At 43.3% G+C, this 16,540-nt stretch overlaps 1 protein-coding gene across 1 annotated transcript in view; it reads right to left on the bottom strand.

The window, feature by feature from the left end:
* nmnat2 (nicotinamide nucleotide adenylyltransferase 2) overlaps positions 1 to 16,540 on the bottom strand; it is a 218,971-nt gene that overhangs the window by 121,987 nt on the left and 80,444 nt on the right. The window contains exon 2 of the mRNA XM_078407588.1: positions 11,135 to 11,223. Within this exon, the coding sequence (XP_078263714.1) occupies positions 11,135 to 11,223 (89 nt within the window). The remainder of the gene's footprint in view (positions 1 to 11,134; positions 11,224 to 16,540) is intronic.

The raw sequence follows: 16,540 nt of genomic DNA, 5'->3' as shown, positions 1-16,540 counted from the left end.
CGCTCCGGTGAGCTCCGGCAACACTGAACCCTTGCCTTTGTCAACATGGGTAGATGAAGTTTCAGGTTGGGACCCTCATTCAAAATGGTAGGTGACGTTTCAGCGTACATCTTCAGCAGCCATAGACATTGTGGGCCAAGGAGGTTGTTCTTGTGCTGTACTGTTCTATGGTTTGGTGTGATAGCATTAGTCAGAAATGATTCTTTGAGCAGGGAAGGGAGACAAACAATGATCACATTTTGAAGATAGACACAAAGTGCTGGAGTAACTTAACGAGTCAGCCAGCATCTCTGGAGAAAAAGGATGGATAATATTACGGGTCGGGACCCTTCCTCAGACTGAAAGTAGATGGGAGTGAAGTGGACGTAAGAATTGACCGGAACAAAGCAGGGCTGGCAACAGATGACCAAGGAAGGGTGGAGCCCACAATGTCCCATTGTTGGCTGGGAAGTGGTGATAACGAAGGGATCCAAGGATGCGAACAGTGGAACTATTAGGACAACTAGGGTGAGAGAGAGCAGGGGAGAGAAAGAATGCAGGGGTTACTTGAAATTAGAGAAATTAACGTTCATATCGCTGGGGTGCAAGCTGCCCAAGCAAAATGTGAGGTGTTGTTCCTCCAATTTGTGCGAGGCCTCACTCTGACAGTGGAGGATGCCCAGGACAGAAAGGCCAGTGAGGAAAGGGATTTGAAATGTTTGGAAGCTTGGAGATCACATAGGCCACGGCGGACTGAGTGTAAGTGTCAGCAAAATGATCGCCCAGTCTGCGCTTGGTCTCGCCAATATACAGGAGTCCACACACACAGAACACTGGATACAGTAGATGAGGTTGGAGGAGGTGCAAGTGAACCTCTGCTTCGCCTGAAAGGACTGTTGGGGACCCTGGATGGAGTCAAAGGTGGAGGTATAAGGATAGGTGTTGCATATTAATGTAATGGAGAGTGTGAAACATGGCCCTTCTTCTTTCAAGATTTTATTAGCAAAATCTCATTGTGCACCTTGGACTGGTCAACTAGTTCAATAGCTTCAACTGAACCCTCGTAACTCCAAGTGAATACCATGAGATCTCTCACATTGTCAATTCAGGGTGCACATTACTGGCCTGATTTGTTCTCCCCTCAATGCAATTTCTAAACTTTCCATGCCAATCTGTAAATACACTGTGCTGTTCTGCATATTGTGCTGTTCTGCATTTGTGGGTTTTACCTTTGGGTTGGTATCATTGAAGAAAATCTATATTATTAGTGTCCAGCTCAACTAACAGAAAGGGGGCTGGGATGCATATGTGATGTGCAGGAATGGACCGTCTCATCAGGAAAACCCACTGGATATAATGTTGACCATCCACCGTCACTTTAGCTCAGCAGGGGTAAGTGTGCAAGCTTTATCCATTGATAACACCAACACTATGGAACCTCTCCAAAGAAAGTGAATTACATGAGGAGTCTGGAGGAGTTTAAATAAGATGCTGTGCTCCAGGAAACAGGGAGTCATTATGCTAAGACATTTAAGCATCATAAGCGATGGGAGCAGAATTAGGCCATTCGGCCCATCAAGTTCACTCCGCCATTCAATCATGGCTGATCTATCTCTCCCTCCTAACTCCATTCTCCTGCCTTCTCCCCATAACCTCTGACACCCATAGTAATCAAAAATCTATCTATCTCGGCCTTTAAAATATCCACTGATGGCCTCCACAGCTTTCTGTGTCAAAGAATTCCACAGATTCACCACCCTCTGACTAAATAAATTCCTCCTCATCTCCTTCCTAAAAGAACGTCCTTTAATTCTGAGGCTATGACCTGTAGTCCTAGACTCTCCCACCAGTGGAAACATCCTCTCCTCATCCAGGTGCCTTTCAGGTGCAGGAACAGGATTAATTCAGCTCGATGTATTCTCAGCAGTGCAGGTTATTTGCTACCTGCTAAACAACACGTGAGGCAACACAAACATCATTTGTGTTCATTCAGCCATTTATTGGTGTAGTTTGGTGATGGTTACCTTCACTGGGGACCTTCATTGTTACGTGAGGAGGCAGAATGAATGTGGATGGTGCGTATGTAATTGTCTCTATAAAATAATCTATTCCAGTATATACAGGACAGAGTCACCGCTTCAGCTGAGCACGATGAGTCAACTCAAGTGGTTGCCAGGATTGTACTCTTTGGAACTTCACTGGCTTTCCATTTTTTTCAGTCCCGGCTGGTCTGGTCCACAGGCTCCAGGTTTTGTGACTGGTACGTTTGGCACTGATTGTTGCCTCGAGTTGGCCAGGTTGTTAAGTCAGGAGGCGACCACGATGATGGCTCCATCCCAGTTGAGCAAGTAAATTGTTGCCCCCTTGGACTGATTGGAATATTATCTTCATGAGTGCGATCTCCACCAGCTTCTTGTTCGGTGGCTGTCATTGGATTGATGTTCCCCAGGAGTGGAGAGACTGTGCACAAAATGGCAAAATCCATGAACATGGTAGGGAGTCTGAAGAAGGATCTCGACTCGAAACGTCACCCGTCTGAAGAAGGGTCTCGTCCTGAAACATCACCTATTCCTTTTCTCCTGAGATGCTGCCTGACCCCCTGAGTTACTCCCGCATTTTGTGTCCATCTTTGGTGTAATAAGCATCTGCTGTTCCTCCCGATGCAACATAGTGGACAGCCCAGGTCTGAGGTCCATCCTTCAGGGACAGTGCAATCCAATGAAGATGTCAGGAAATACTGACTCCACAACGATGCAGCACTGGAATGAGCTCCCAGGTAAATGACAGATAACCCATGTTGCCCAAGGATGCTTCCTGACCCACTGAGTTACTCCAGCACTTTGTGTCCATCATCAGTATATACCAGCATCTGCAGTTCCTTTCTACATGTGACAAATGTCTTCATATGATCCATAACTATGTGGACATTGAGGGAGCAGAAACCTTGTTGATGGACTGAACTATTTTCTTGAAGGGGAGCCCTTGTGGGCACATGAATGCAATGAGTAGAAGTCCAGATCTGGTGCAGCCGCCAGTGTTGGTAAATCCTGCTATCCAATCCTCACTAAACTCGAAATATTTAAAGTCACATCTCCATGGGTAAAGAGCCTGGGTAACTCCTAATGAAGTGAGCAGACTGGGGTATGTAGTAGAAATCAGTGTTTTGTTTCAATCTGATCTTGTGCTGTAAATTAAACTGAAGTAAGGAGAGAAGAGGAATGAAATGTCAAGTCAGAGGAAGTGATATATTTGGAAGGGGATGGCACCCAGGAAAGGGGACGGAATAGTGGGAGAAATGGGTGCACAGCCAGAGAAGGCACAGGGAAGAGAGTGGGGGGGGGGAGGGTGGGGGAGGCCCTCAGTATGCATCAAATGGTGCTAAAGTGGAGATGATCGAGAGTTTCAAGTTCCATAGAAACATAGAAAATAGGTGCAGGAGGAGGCCATTTGGCCCTTCGAGCCAGCACCGCGTTTCATTGTGATCATGGCTGATCATCTACAATCAGTAACCTATGCCCAACTTCTCCCCATATCCCTTGATTCCACTAGGCCCTAGAGCTCTAACTAACTCTTTTAAATTCATCCAGTGAATTTGCCTCCACTGCTTTCACAACTCTCTAGGTGAAAAAGTTTCTTCTCATCTCGGTTTTAAATGGCCTTCCCTTTATTCTTAGACTGTGGCCCCAGGTTCTGGACTCCCCCAACATTGGGAACATTTTTCTTGCGTCTAGCTTGTATAATTTATAATTTATAAATGTTATACGTCTTTATAAGATCCCCTCTCATCCTTCTAAACTCTAGTGAATACAAACCCAGTCTTTCCAATCTTTCCTAATATGACAGTCCCTCCATCCCAGGGATTAACCTCGTGAATCTACGCTGCACTGCCTCAATCGCATAAATCACCAATTCCATTCCATAAATATCACCAACTTCTCCTGTTCCAGCCACACTGATGCCATGGCCAATAAAGTACACTAATGCCTCCACTGCCTCAGAAGGCCAAGGAAATTCGACCTGACTCCAATGACTTTTACTAATTTCTATTTGTGCATCAAAGAAAGCATCATATCCGGGTGGGTCACAGATTGGTGTGGCAACTGCTCTGCCCTCGACAGGAAGAAATTGCAGGGAGTTGTGGACACTGCCCAGTCCATTATGCAAACCAGTCTCCCAGCCTCCCAGTTTTTCCTTCGAGGTGTTATTAAATTTCAGCATTTACACCCAGTGACAACGAAGAAAAGTTGATATATTGGGACAGAGAGCAACTTGAAAACAAGCCAACAAGTGGTGATACGCCTGGTTACTGCTCTACTCATCCAGGGTGATGGTTGTGACAGCAATCAAAGGGGCTGCTTTCTTTAAATTTCAAAAAATTATCTTTATTCCTAATAAAAGTACTGACAGACAATAAATAACTCTGCAAACACTCTTAATGCAATCTTGGCGTCTATACATTCAATATTGCTAATGTTATTCCCAGTCCTGTGAGCAACTTTCCTTTTCCTTACTTAGAGCAATCTTGCCATCCGAGTGGTCCCTTGGGTGATATGCATTCCTTGCGGTTAAGGAATATACAGCACATAATCCTGCAGTCTGGAATGAGCCAGATGGCAACTTTCCCTTTTGGACATCTCGCGGCGCTGGAAGACCAACAAATTTTGGGCAAACCAAAGATCATCTTTCACTGAATTGAAAGTCTTCCATCAATGCTTGATTTCATCTCCGTGTGTGTACCTGGGAACAGCCCATAAATGGAAGAGTCGTCTGTTATACAGCTGCTTGGGATGAACTGTGAGGAGGACCCTTGCCTCTTTCTCTAGACTCTCTTCGCAAAACCGCACTCTTCAAAGAGGTGGGCCACCGTCTCCTCGCACCTGCAGCCCATCAAATGCTTTGCAAGCTGGGAGTGATGCTGAGTTTCTTTGGAGTTGTTGAAGATGCACTCATTCAGGCAGCTTGACCATATTCCATCACACCCTAAATGTAAGCTTTGAATGTAAAGAAAAGATTTTGAAGTATCAGGAGGAGAGTTACTTGCTGCAGGAATATCTCTGATTTACCATGATAGCCTCAGGATTAGTACTGCTGTTTCAGTTAAGCTTTTAGTCAATGGTGAACTTGAAAATGTTGATAGCATGTGATTGATTGATTGAATGAATGATTGATTGAATGGTGGTAAGACATTGAATGTCAAGGAGTGATAAATACACTCTAGGTTAGTGACTGGATAAATGCCCAGCGTTTTTCCCTCATATCCCATTGACTTCAATTTTACAAGGGCTCCTTACTGCCACACACAGTCAAATGCTACATCAATATCAAGATTAGATACTTTCATCTTGCCCTTGGGATTCAAATATGTTATCCAATTTGAACCACGGTTGTGGTGAAGGGAAGTTTAAACTGGAGAATTCACAGTTGTTCCATATAATTGTTGGGCATGAGATATACCCTTACACTGTTCAAAATATACTCTCACTGTTTAGGACATCCTGATTAAATTCTGTCCTAAATTAGCACCATCAGAACACATAACCAGGAATTTCCGTCATAGTAACTTCAGATTTTCACTTTTTCAGCATGGTGATAAAGTTGGGGGATCCTGCTGCAAGTTTTCAGCTGTACCTTCAGTTTTCTTGTTGCAATTTAGTTTTGTTTAATTTAGTTTAGTTGAGAGATACAGTGTGGAAACAGGCCCTTTGGCCCATAGGGTCCCGACGACCACCGATCCTCGCATATTAACCCTGCTGAACTGATGTACAGCACTTTGGTCAATGTGGGTTGTTTTTAAATGTGCTATACAAATAAAATTGACTTGACTTGACTTGACTTGACTATCCCACACACACTAGGGACAATTTTTACATTTACCAAGCCAATTTACATTTACCAAGCCAATTTACCTACAAGCCTGATTGGTTTTGGGTAAGAAGTTAAAGCAAGGATCATTTAAGTTCTTAGATATAATTTAGGTAACTTTCTACACAAACTGGATAAAGTGGATGTGGAGTGGATGTTCACAAGTGGGAGGGTCTAGGACCAGAAGCCGTAGCCTTAGAATAAAAATATTTCAGAAAGAAGATTTGGAGGAATTTCATTAGTCAGAGGATGTGGAATTCATTGCCACAAACGGCTGTGGAGGCAAAGTCAATGGATATTTTTAAGGTAGAAATTGACAGATTACTAAGGGTGTTGGGGAATGGCGTTGAGAGGGAAAGATAGATCAGCCATGATTGAATGCCCGAGTAAACTTGATGGGCCGAATGACCTAATTCTGCTCATGGACTTATGAAGTTAGCTACCATATTTGTGTATAAATGAACAGTGAGTGAAATTCAAGTCACTTCATTGACTGTATATGTAGATTTGGAAGGCCATTTTATCATGAGGTTTATTTCTTCAGAGTTAACTGTGGCTCATTGAAAAGCACTCCCATGTGTAGCACGAACAGGTTGTGGCTTCAGGTTCAATATCATGGAACTGTCACATCATCCAGACTGGCACTGATGGAGGTGGTGGGTTTTGGGTAAGAAGTTAAAGCAAGGTTTATTTAAGTTCTCAGATATAATCGATCTCATTGAGTTTTCCTCTCATGTCCTGGGCAATATGTATCCTTCAATTAAACATTGATGTAAGTTACTAGGTGGCCATCTTACACACAGATGCATGTGGAAGTTTGCTTTGTGTAAATTAACCAATGTGTTTTCTGCTCTACAATAGTGACTGCTTCACTGGCAGTAGAATTGGCATATTATCCTGAGGTAATGAAATACGTGATAAAACTCTTCAGGGAATTGTGGCAAGACTATTTGCTACAAAATATCCTCACTCAGCAACTTCTGTATCTGGGGGTTAAAGAAAATTTCCAAAGAAAAAGATAGCGTTGAAGAAAGTTCCATATTTCTGTATTAGAAAAACGGACTTTGTTTTCACTCTCTATTCTGTGTCAAATGCTAGTTTATAATGAATAAGGTTCATTGCAAATCAGACTCTCGTGTAGACTGATCCAGCACGCAGGACAGGACTGTGCGAGTTCACAATCAATAAAGCTTTCACAGTGACAAACAGGTCACCATGTCTGGAATCTAGTTTGATAACAAGGAGTAAATTAGGTGACATTTCTCAGCCAAAATTATACAGAATTACCAATTGGCAGGAGTTGATAGAGAGATTTTACTGGTGAACAGCCAACACAGCAAGAAAAGACAAAATCAAAGAAATACAATTTTCAATTACTTTTACGGCGAATGTGATTGGCCTAAACAAACATTCCAAGATATGGGCCAAATAGAAGTAATCGCCTAGGTTCCTCTGTATCACAAAATGCTGGAGTAACTCAGCAGGTCAGGCAGCATCTCAGGAGAGAAGGAATGGGTAACGTTTCAGCTCGAGACCCTTCTTCAGACTGATGTCAGGGGGGGGCGGGACAAAGGAAGATGCTGCCTGACCTGCTGAGTTGCCCCAGCATTTTGTGATACCTTCGATTTGTACCAGCATCTGCAGTTATTTTCCTACACTAGGTTCCTCTGTGAGCATCTCTCAAACCTGCAATGTCTACTACCAAGAACCAACAGTTACACAGGAATACCAGGATCTGCAGATCCCTTTCCCAGACAGACATCAACCTGACTTGGAAATTATTTAGCTGGCCCTTCATCATCACTGTCTCTAAACCTGTAACTCCCTGTCCAACAGCAGTGATGGAGTACCGTCATCAGGACTGCCCCCACCACCTTCTTTTTTTTTTTTTTTTTTTTTGAGAGTATTGTAGTACTTTAATTATCTTCAGGCCATGATTTCACACTTGACTGTGAAGAAACACTTAAGATGATTTGGAAGTTCTTGAAAGACATACTGACATTGTGATTTATAATGAACTCCACTTGGTGTTTGTGAACATCATCTGCATTCTTTAAAAAACAATTGAGATATTTGCTCAATTGATCAGAATTTAATAATATTTATGTACAAAATTATGTATTTTACATTTGGCTTCCCATTTTTAAGATAATATTCAGCGGTATTGTACAGTTGAAATGATCTTATGTTTAAGTAGTTATTCACAAAATGCTGGAGTAACTCAGCAGGTCAGGCAGCATCTCTGGAGAGAAGGAATGGGTGACGTTTCGGGTCGAGACCCTTCTTTTTTTTTTTATAATTCTATTTTTATTTTGATTTTCCAGTTCCATACATTCCGCAATGATACACATTCTCATTCACCTTAAACCCTCCTTAGTTAACAAATACTGCATATCCCAAAATAAAGCATACCACAGGTATTGGAATCACTACAAGAATGGGTAATGACTTACTGGACATTTGATCATATCCAAAACTTAACTACACACAAAAACAAAAACAAAAACAACTAAAACCAACATTTGGGGTATACCTCTATAATATTTCATCACTACTTCTGGAGCGGTATGAAATCAAGGAAAATGAGATAGGACACGGAAGTAGGATACAAAAATCCGCTTTAAACGAATGATGGCCGTACGGGCATGATGTACAACATCCATTTTTCCCACCTTTTCAAAAATATTCCCTGTTGCAATCTTAAAGCAAAAGTTATCCTTTCCATTATAAAAATATCATATACAATGTTAATCCAGTCATCCACATTAGGTTTTCCAGGTTTCAACCACTTCCTACCACCTTCTTGTAATTAACGTTGGGTATAAAATGTTAGCCTTGCGAGTGATGCTCACATTCTGAAAATGATTGAAAAACCTCAACCTTTGGCTTCTTTACTACCTCTGAAACATTAACGGTGAAATTTAATGTTTCTGCGAATGAACCCAAGATACCATACCCCTTGAATCAGCTTCTGGTTCACACTCCACATTAGGTCAACATTAGATTATGAATAAAATATCAGTTTTGCAACTGCACCAAACACTAACTATAGAATATAGACGTAATTACTTCTTCAAATGGCAGAGCACGCTAGCTAAAAGCCAGTAATTATTCATTACCAGGTATAGAAAATATTAGCCATTTTCTCACTTGTTTATGTTTGGGATGTATTGGAATTGAATTGCATTACTGGCCATATTGTATCTATTTCCCTGTAACTCCAGTAAGTAGAGAGAATGAGGATCGCAGGCACAAAACTGTCCTTCACCACAGACCTATATGACCTAGTATAAGAAGATAACTGCAGATGCTGGTACAAATCGAAGGTTTTTTTATTCACAAAATGCTGGAGTAACTCAGCAGGTCAGGCAGCATCTCGGGAGAGAAGGAATGGGTGACGTTTCGGGTCGAGACCCTTCTTCAGACTGAGGTCTCGACCCGAAACGTCACCCATTCCTTCTCTCCCGAGATGCTGCCTGACCTGCTGAGTTACTCCAGCATGAATAAAGACCTATATGACCTGTTTTTTTTACAGGGTTTAAGTGCAAATTGTGTGTTCGGGTGTTATGGGTGGAGTTAAGCAGGTTCAACCTGACAGAATTTGTAATATTAACTGGAATAACACAGGTTGCAGTTTTATCAAGATTATAGATTAATTTTGCCCAAAATATTACGAAAGATTTGAAATAGACCAATATTTTAACATGGGACATTACAAGCTCCCAATTAACAAAATTCATAATGATTATACAAATGAATGAAAGGTTCCGTCATCGTTAGAATTTTTATGGAAGTTTCACATTCACAGGATTGATAGCAGAAGTGAAGAATGTGGTTGGATACTATCAACCTCTGCCTCTCCATTGTGTGCCATGGGTGATCTGTTCATTGATTTGTACCTACATATCCAGCAGAACAAACCATGATGTCAAATATGTTCCAAGAGTAGGTCGTAAAATCTTTGTTTTCCCATAAGTTTGATGCCCCATCCACACTAGTTCCAACTGCCTGCGTTCAGCCCATATATTCCTCTAAACCTTTCCTATCCTATCTATACCTGTCCAGATGTCGTTTAAATGCTGTTATGGTTCCTGTCTCAACTACCTCCTCTAGCAGATCATTCCATATACCCACCACCCTCTGTGTGAAATAGTCGCCCCTCAGGTTCCTATTAAATTTTTCCCCTCCCACTATAAACCTACGTATTCTGATTCTTGATTCCCCTACTCTGGGTAAGAGACTCTGTGCATTCACCCTATCTATTCCCCTCATTAATATATACGCCTCTATAACATCACCCCTCATCATCCTGTGCTCCAAGGGTTATATTCCTAGCCTGCCAAACCTTTCCCATAGCTCACACCCTCGTATTGCTGACAAAATCCCTATAAATCTTCTCTGCACTCTTTCCAGCATAACAACATGCTTCCTTACTAATCATGTCTTGTACATTCTCCTCCAAGTTATTGGTAATAACCACAAACTCTAATGGCCCCAGCACCGATCCGTGAGGCATACCATTGTCACAAAGTCCAAAAAACTACCTTCCACTATCACCCTCTGCTTCCTTCCATGTAGCCAATTCTCTATCCAGTCGACGAGCTCTCCATAGATCCCATGGGATCTAACCTTCCAGTGCAGCCTGCCATGCGGAACATAACCAAAAGCCTTGCTGAAGTCTGTGTAGATACCATCTCTGGCTTTGCCCTCATCAACCTTTTTGGTTACTTCTTCAAAAAACTCAATCAGATTTGTAAGAAAGGGCATGACAGGATAGAGGAGATGGGCAGTGACAGTGAGTTCAGGTACAGGCTGGCAAGAGTAGCGGTAGTACCTCTCGTTCCCAATGAACGGGGTTCAAACGTAACCTTCGATGTTGTGTGTGAAGTTTGCAGGTTCTCCCTGTGACCACATAGGATTTTCCTGGGTGCTCAAGGAGGTGATGGTCGGTAATTTAATTAATTACTTTAGCAGAATGAAAAAGGGTCCTGTACCAAAATGTCACCCATCCATTTTCTCCAGAGATGTGCCAGACCCGCTGAGTTACTCCAGCACTTTGTGTCTATCTTCAGTATAAACCAGCATCTGCAGTTCCTTTCTATACTCAGTGTTGCTGCCAGTGTTTACCATGGCAAAAATAAGTCACCCCTTTCCTCTTGTAGCAGTTAACAGTTATTGGAAAAAATTCCCCGTAAAGAAAAATCCTTTTTGAAAATGGATGGCATATCATGAGAGTTGAATTAACCTTCATCACGGAGAGATTTTGAAATACAATAATGCTTCTCAGTGTTACCTGTTTTCCATAGGAGTCATGAACTGGAGAGATGATTCCGCCAATCACAATGTAGCGCCCTGTCTTGTGCAGATAATCACGGGCTCTCTCTGAAAGCAGAAACGGGAAAGGTGAATTTACAAGATGCATGAAGTCACATACTGATCCATAATTTAATCTCAGTTACATTTAACAGTCCTATCTGATCCCCATTCATCTCTATCACACGGAGCTCCGAATCAATGGAAGAAGCTTAAATGTAATTTCAATGCTGAAATGCCACTGCTTCATATTGTCCGACATGTTGGGAGGTTTTGGAGAAATGCAGACCAAAAGCAACTTCAAAACTTGCCTCAGACGCAGAAGATCCTTTAACATAACAATACACCCTAAGACAAATTTACCAAACAAAATTTGACATTGGTGTTTGTTTATAATAAAATCTTTGGCAAAGACCAAAGAGTTAAGTTATAAAAGGAGAGTAGAAATGCACAGTGGCACAGTGGGGCAGCTTATGGATCTGCTGTCTCACAGCCCCAGAGAACGTGTTCGATAATGACCTCGAGTGCTGTCAGTGTGGAGTTTGCACATTCTCTCTGTGATACCATACGTTTCCTATGGGTGCTGGTTTCCTCCGACATCTCAAACTCTTCGTTCCATGTAGGTTTGTAGATTCATTTTCCTCTGTAAAATTGCTCCTGATGTGTAGGGAGTGGATGGGAAAGTGGGATAACATAGAGCTAGTGTGAAAGGGTGATCGATGGTCACCTGGTGGGTCGAAGGACCGGTTTCCATGCTGTATCCCTAAACTACACTAAGCTGAAGGGGCTTGGGAAAGAGCTGGAGTGTCGTACGGCAGAGATGTTCCAGAAAGAATTCAGAGGGTAGGACCAGGGAACTGAGTGTGCAGTCACCAGCGGTAAAGATTGGAACATGCAAGTTGCCTAAGTTGGAGGATCATCGGTGTAAGGGAGAGAGAGGCTACAGAGACAAGGAATGGCAAGTTCATGGACGGGGCTGAAAACAGGGGGAGAATTCCAAGCCTGAGGTAGTGTCAAACTGGTGTGAAACAGTGTCCACCCAGAATTTTATAGACAATAGACAATAGACAATAGGTGCAGGTGTAAGCCATTCGGCCCATCGAGCCAGCACCACCATTCAATGTGATCATGGCTGATCATTCTCAATCAGTACCCCGTTCCTGCCTTCTCCCCATACCTCCTGACTCCGCTATCCTTAAGAGCTCTATCGAGCTCTCTCTTGAATGCATTCAGAGAATTGGCCTCCACTGCCTTCTGAGGCAGAGAATTCCACAGATTCACAACTCTTTCACAATTTTCCCACTGTGTTTCCACAGACAAGTGATATGCTGAAAATAAACGTGAATGCCTTCTACATTTGGTTAGCATATTTCTGCATTTCCATCTCAGGGTAATCTTATGATAATAAATCGGGCAGCACAGTGGTGCAGTGGTAGAGTTGCTGCCTTACAGCACCACAGACCCGGGTTCGATCCTGATTACAGGTACTGTCTTTATGGAGTTTGTACCTTCTCCCGGTGACCTGCGTGGGTTTTCTTCAGGATCTCAGGTTTTCTCACACACTCCAAAGATGTACAGGTTTGTAGGCTAATTGGCTTGGTATAATTGTAAATTGTCCCTAGTGTGTGTAGGGTAATGTTAGTGTGTGGGGATCTTTGTCTCTCCTAATTTTATATACTTCTATTAGGTCTCCCCTCAACCTCCAGCATTGTTGCAAAAGAATCCAAGTTCTGCTTTTAGCTAATATCATAATCCAGGCATCAGCCTGGCACACCTGTTCTGCACCCTCCCCAAAGCCGCCACATCCTTTCTGTAATGGGGCAACCCATTCCATGCAATATGTGGCCTCACCAAAGTCCTATAGAACTGCATCCTAACATCCTGACTCTTATATTCCATGCCCTGACCATTGAAGCAAGCATATCAGATGCCATGGAAAATATAATTGCAGGAAAATTTAGGATGATCCACCATTGCTGACATAATTTGGAGGAGCTTTACACTGGAAAAAACCCAATTTGAGAACGTTGAATGCTCCAAAAAGCATGAATATGTGCATAGTTGCCTTAGTGCTAGGTTGAGTCAAAGCACCGCAAAACTTTTTCCGCACAGTTATGAGATCAAATTTCTAGCCCAATATCATTCTAGTTAATTTGATGTAGTGCCAGGAGAGGAAATTTGTTTAGAGGGATTCAGACCAATCTGTGTATCATACCATACTTAATGCAATCACTTATTTTCATAATTTCGAGCTCCCGGTCATTTTGATATTTTGTGCAGGTTTTGTTAATCTTATAGGTTAATAAAGATGGAGAATTTTTATCCAAAGTAATAAATGTGATAAATGAGAAGGATAATTGCATTTCAAAATCTTGGAAGATGGTCAAAGACAGATTATTGGATTATATTAAAGATGGAGGTAGATAAATATTTGAAACTTGGGGGAAAAGAGGCTTACGGGAATCTGATATAAAAGAGAGGTTGAGGCCAGGCGAGGTCAGCTGTGATCATGTGGAATGGTGAGGCAGACTTGAGTGGTCACCTACTCCTGCTCCTATTTTCCTGTGCTTTTGTATGACCACAGGTGACCGCTTGCCTCCTGTAGATGTCGTGAGCTCAACTATGATGCAAAGTCTACGATTTTTTTTTTAGAAATTACTGGAAATATGCAAGTACTGCTTCAAATCCAGGTTCAGGCAATTCCAGATTCCTCAAAAAGTTGCATGAAAATCATTTGCAGCTTTAGCTGGGTTGTTGGGGAATAGGTCCTCCTGTGTACTCTCAATGTGACTGGAATTCTGAATCAATTTATATTTATTGTGAAGTATGCATCTCAGCAGATGGGAAATAATGTGTGAAGCACATTTTCATGAAGACTGCGCTCCGTTAAAGATCATTAGTATGAACCTTAATGATCTTCATGCTCATTTGACTGTCAGAGGCAATGCACATATCCATTTGCAGCCACTGTCAATCTGCTTCTCCAGGTTCCTGCAGTTACAGTCCCCCAGAGTCCAACACATACCCAGACATCGAAGAACCTGCTGCAACTTACAAAACAAAACATGGTGCCGACTGGCTCAAAGTGTCTTTTGTCGCTCATGACCCGATTAGTGGAATCTTAAGGCACAAAGGCATTCGACCCTCAGTAGGTCTGCTGGCTCTTTGATAACCTATCTAGTTAGTGCCACTCCCATGCACTTTCTTTATAGCCCAACAATGCAATTGACTCTTAAATGCCTCTTCAGTTCAAGGGCAATAAGCACTGTACCCTAAATGCTGGCATTTGTAGGACTGTTCATCTTCTGAGAACGAATAAAAAGGAGCAATATTTTCTTTCTTAGGTGTTTAGTCAATCATTTTTTTTAAATTATACTGAATCTGTTTCCATCACACTGTAGGGTAGAGCTTTCTACATCATAACCACCTGGATCAAAAATTGTCTCTGTATCTTCACAATTTTTACGTTTAGATTTAGGTTTAGGTTTATTGTTGCGTTATGTACAGTGAAAATCTTTATTTTGAATGCTATCCAAACAGATTGGAAATAGTATATACTAGACCAAGTGGACCCATTGGGCCCAAACCTCTCCTGTATTGGTGCAGGATCCTCTCCTCCCCCACTCCTCTCTCCCACTCCCCCCTCCCTCCCCCACTCCACCCTCCCCCTCCCCCTCCCCTCTCCCCTCTCCCCCTCCTTCCCCCCGTCTCCCTCCCTCCTCATTGCCTCCCTCTCCACCCTCCCCTCCCCGTCCTTTCCCCCCCTCCCCCTCTCCCCTATCCTCACACCCTCCCCCTCCATCCCCCTCCTTCCCCCACCTTCCCCTTCCTCCCCCCTCCTCCCCCTCCTTCCACCCACCTCCCTCCCTCCCCTCCCCCTTCCCCCCTCTCCTTCCCTCCCCTTCCCCCCTCCCGGCCCGGGCGGCCGCCATTCGTGGAGCAGGGGCGGGGAGGAGAGTCATGTCTCGTCCCATCCCGGTGCGGGGATGTTCAGTGCGGAGGGTAGATGGCGGCGCCTCTCCTCCTGACGGCCCTCGGGTCCATGCCGCTGGACTCTTTCCCCCCCCCCCGCCCCGCTTCCCGGCCCAAACGGCCATCGATGTCACTGGACTCTTGGCGGCGTGGGGAAGGCGCTGAGCCGGCCGGGGAAAGGAGGGGGGATGGGGAAGCCGAGGGCAGGCCCAGCACCAGGCCACGTCCTCCACCTCCACCAACGCCCGGCCTCACCGCCGCTGCTGTTGCTGCCGATTTTCCCCTTGGCCCACCTCAGGCTCACGGTTACCCGGTCACGTCCAGGCCCAGGCTCCGCCTGCTTTCCCCGGCACCAGGCCTGGCTCTCCCGCCCCCAAGAGACAGGCAGCCGAGTCCTGCTCAATGGGCCCCAACTGTGCAGGCACGGCGTGTTTATTCTGCGCACGTGTAGTTGCGGCGACCATCTTATGTGAGTACCAGATCAACGGAGCCCCAACTGCGCATGCGTGGTTTTTAAAAACTTTAAAATGTGAATAACTTTAAAAATACAACACCGATATCAATGAAACTTCTTCCATTAGCACCAAAAGGACGTAGGTGAGTAAGGTGGGCTTAAAATTGTCATGCTATCGTGTACCGTTTTGACTGTAGTTCAGGAACAAACAAACAAACGAGTTTTAGTATATAGATGAATAGGCAAGTCAAACACAAGTAGAATAGATAGAGCAAAGGGGAAGAAACTGAGTCCAGAATATAGTTCCCAGCATTGTAGTACATCATTTCCACAGATGATTAGTCAATGTCCCAAACTAAAATAGTGTTAAAGTAGTGTGATACGAGATTTTAAACTGAATATTTAACTCTGACACTTTTGTATTTCCAGCATTACCTCTTTTATGATCTTAAAAGATATGCTGCACCAAGTGAAAAAAAAGTGTCTTTGTCTACCATAACCCTTCATTGCTTGAACCCTTCTAATACATTCTCTCTTCATCTGATCTATTGAATAACAGTGCTAACTCCTCCAGTCTGACTCCAGTAAACCCAACCCTGTTGCACAGCGAGGATGGTCTCCCTGCCTGTCCCACTTCGTTACTGCAGCATTTTGTGTCTATCTTCGGTGTGAACCAGCGTCTGCAGCCCCGAGCATGTTCTCGGACCCACGAGGCCCCACTGACAATTCTTGCATTGTTTGCAGAAGCCCTGGTGCACTGTTGATCTGATTGAATTTGATATGCCCCAATCATTGGTAAATTAAATTAAAAAATTCAAATTATTCCCAATTATCACAGATTATCACAATTGCTAATTATTATTGTAACATAGTCAAAATATAAACCTGGAAATATTCTATTGTTCCACCTCCCTCCATCAATATGGGTAGGAAGAAACTGCAGATGCTGGTTCACACCGA

This window comes from Rhinoraja longicauda, chromosome 11 (assembly GCF_053455715.1).
Source record: "Rhinoraja longicauda isolate Sanriku21f chromosome 11, sRhiLon1.1, whole genome shotgun sequence".
Taxonomy (NCBI): Eukaryota; Metazoa; Chordata; class Chondrichthyes; order Rajiformes; family Arhynchobatidae; genus Rhinoraja; species Rhinoraja longicauda.
The sequence above is the reverse complement of the archived record's forward strand: the minus strand, read 5'-3'. Positions and strand labels throughout refer to the sequence as shown.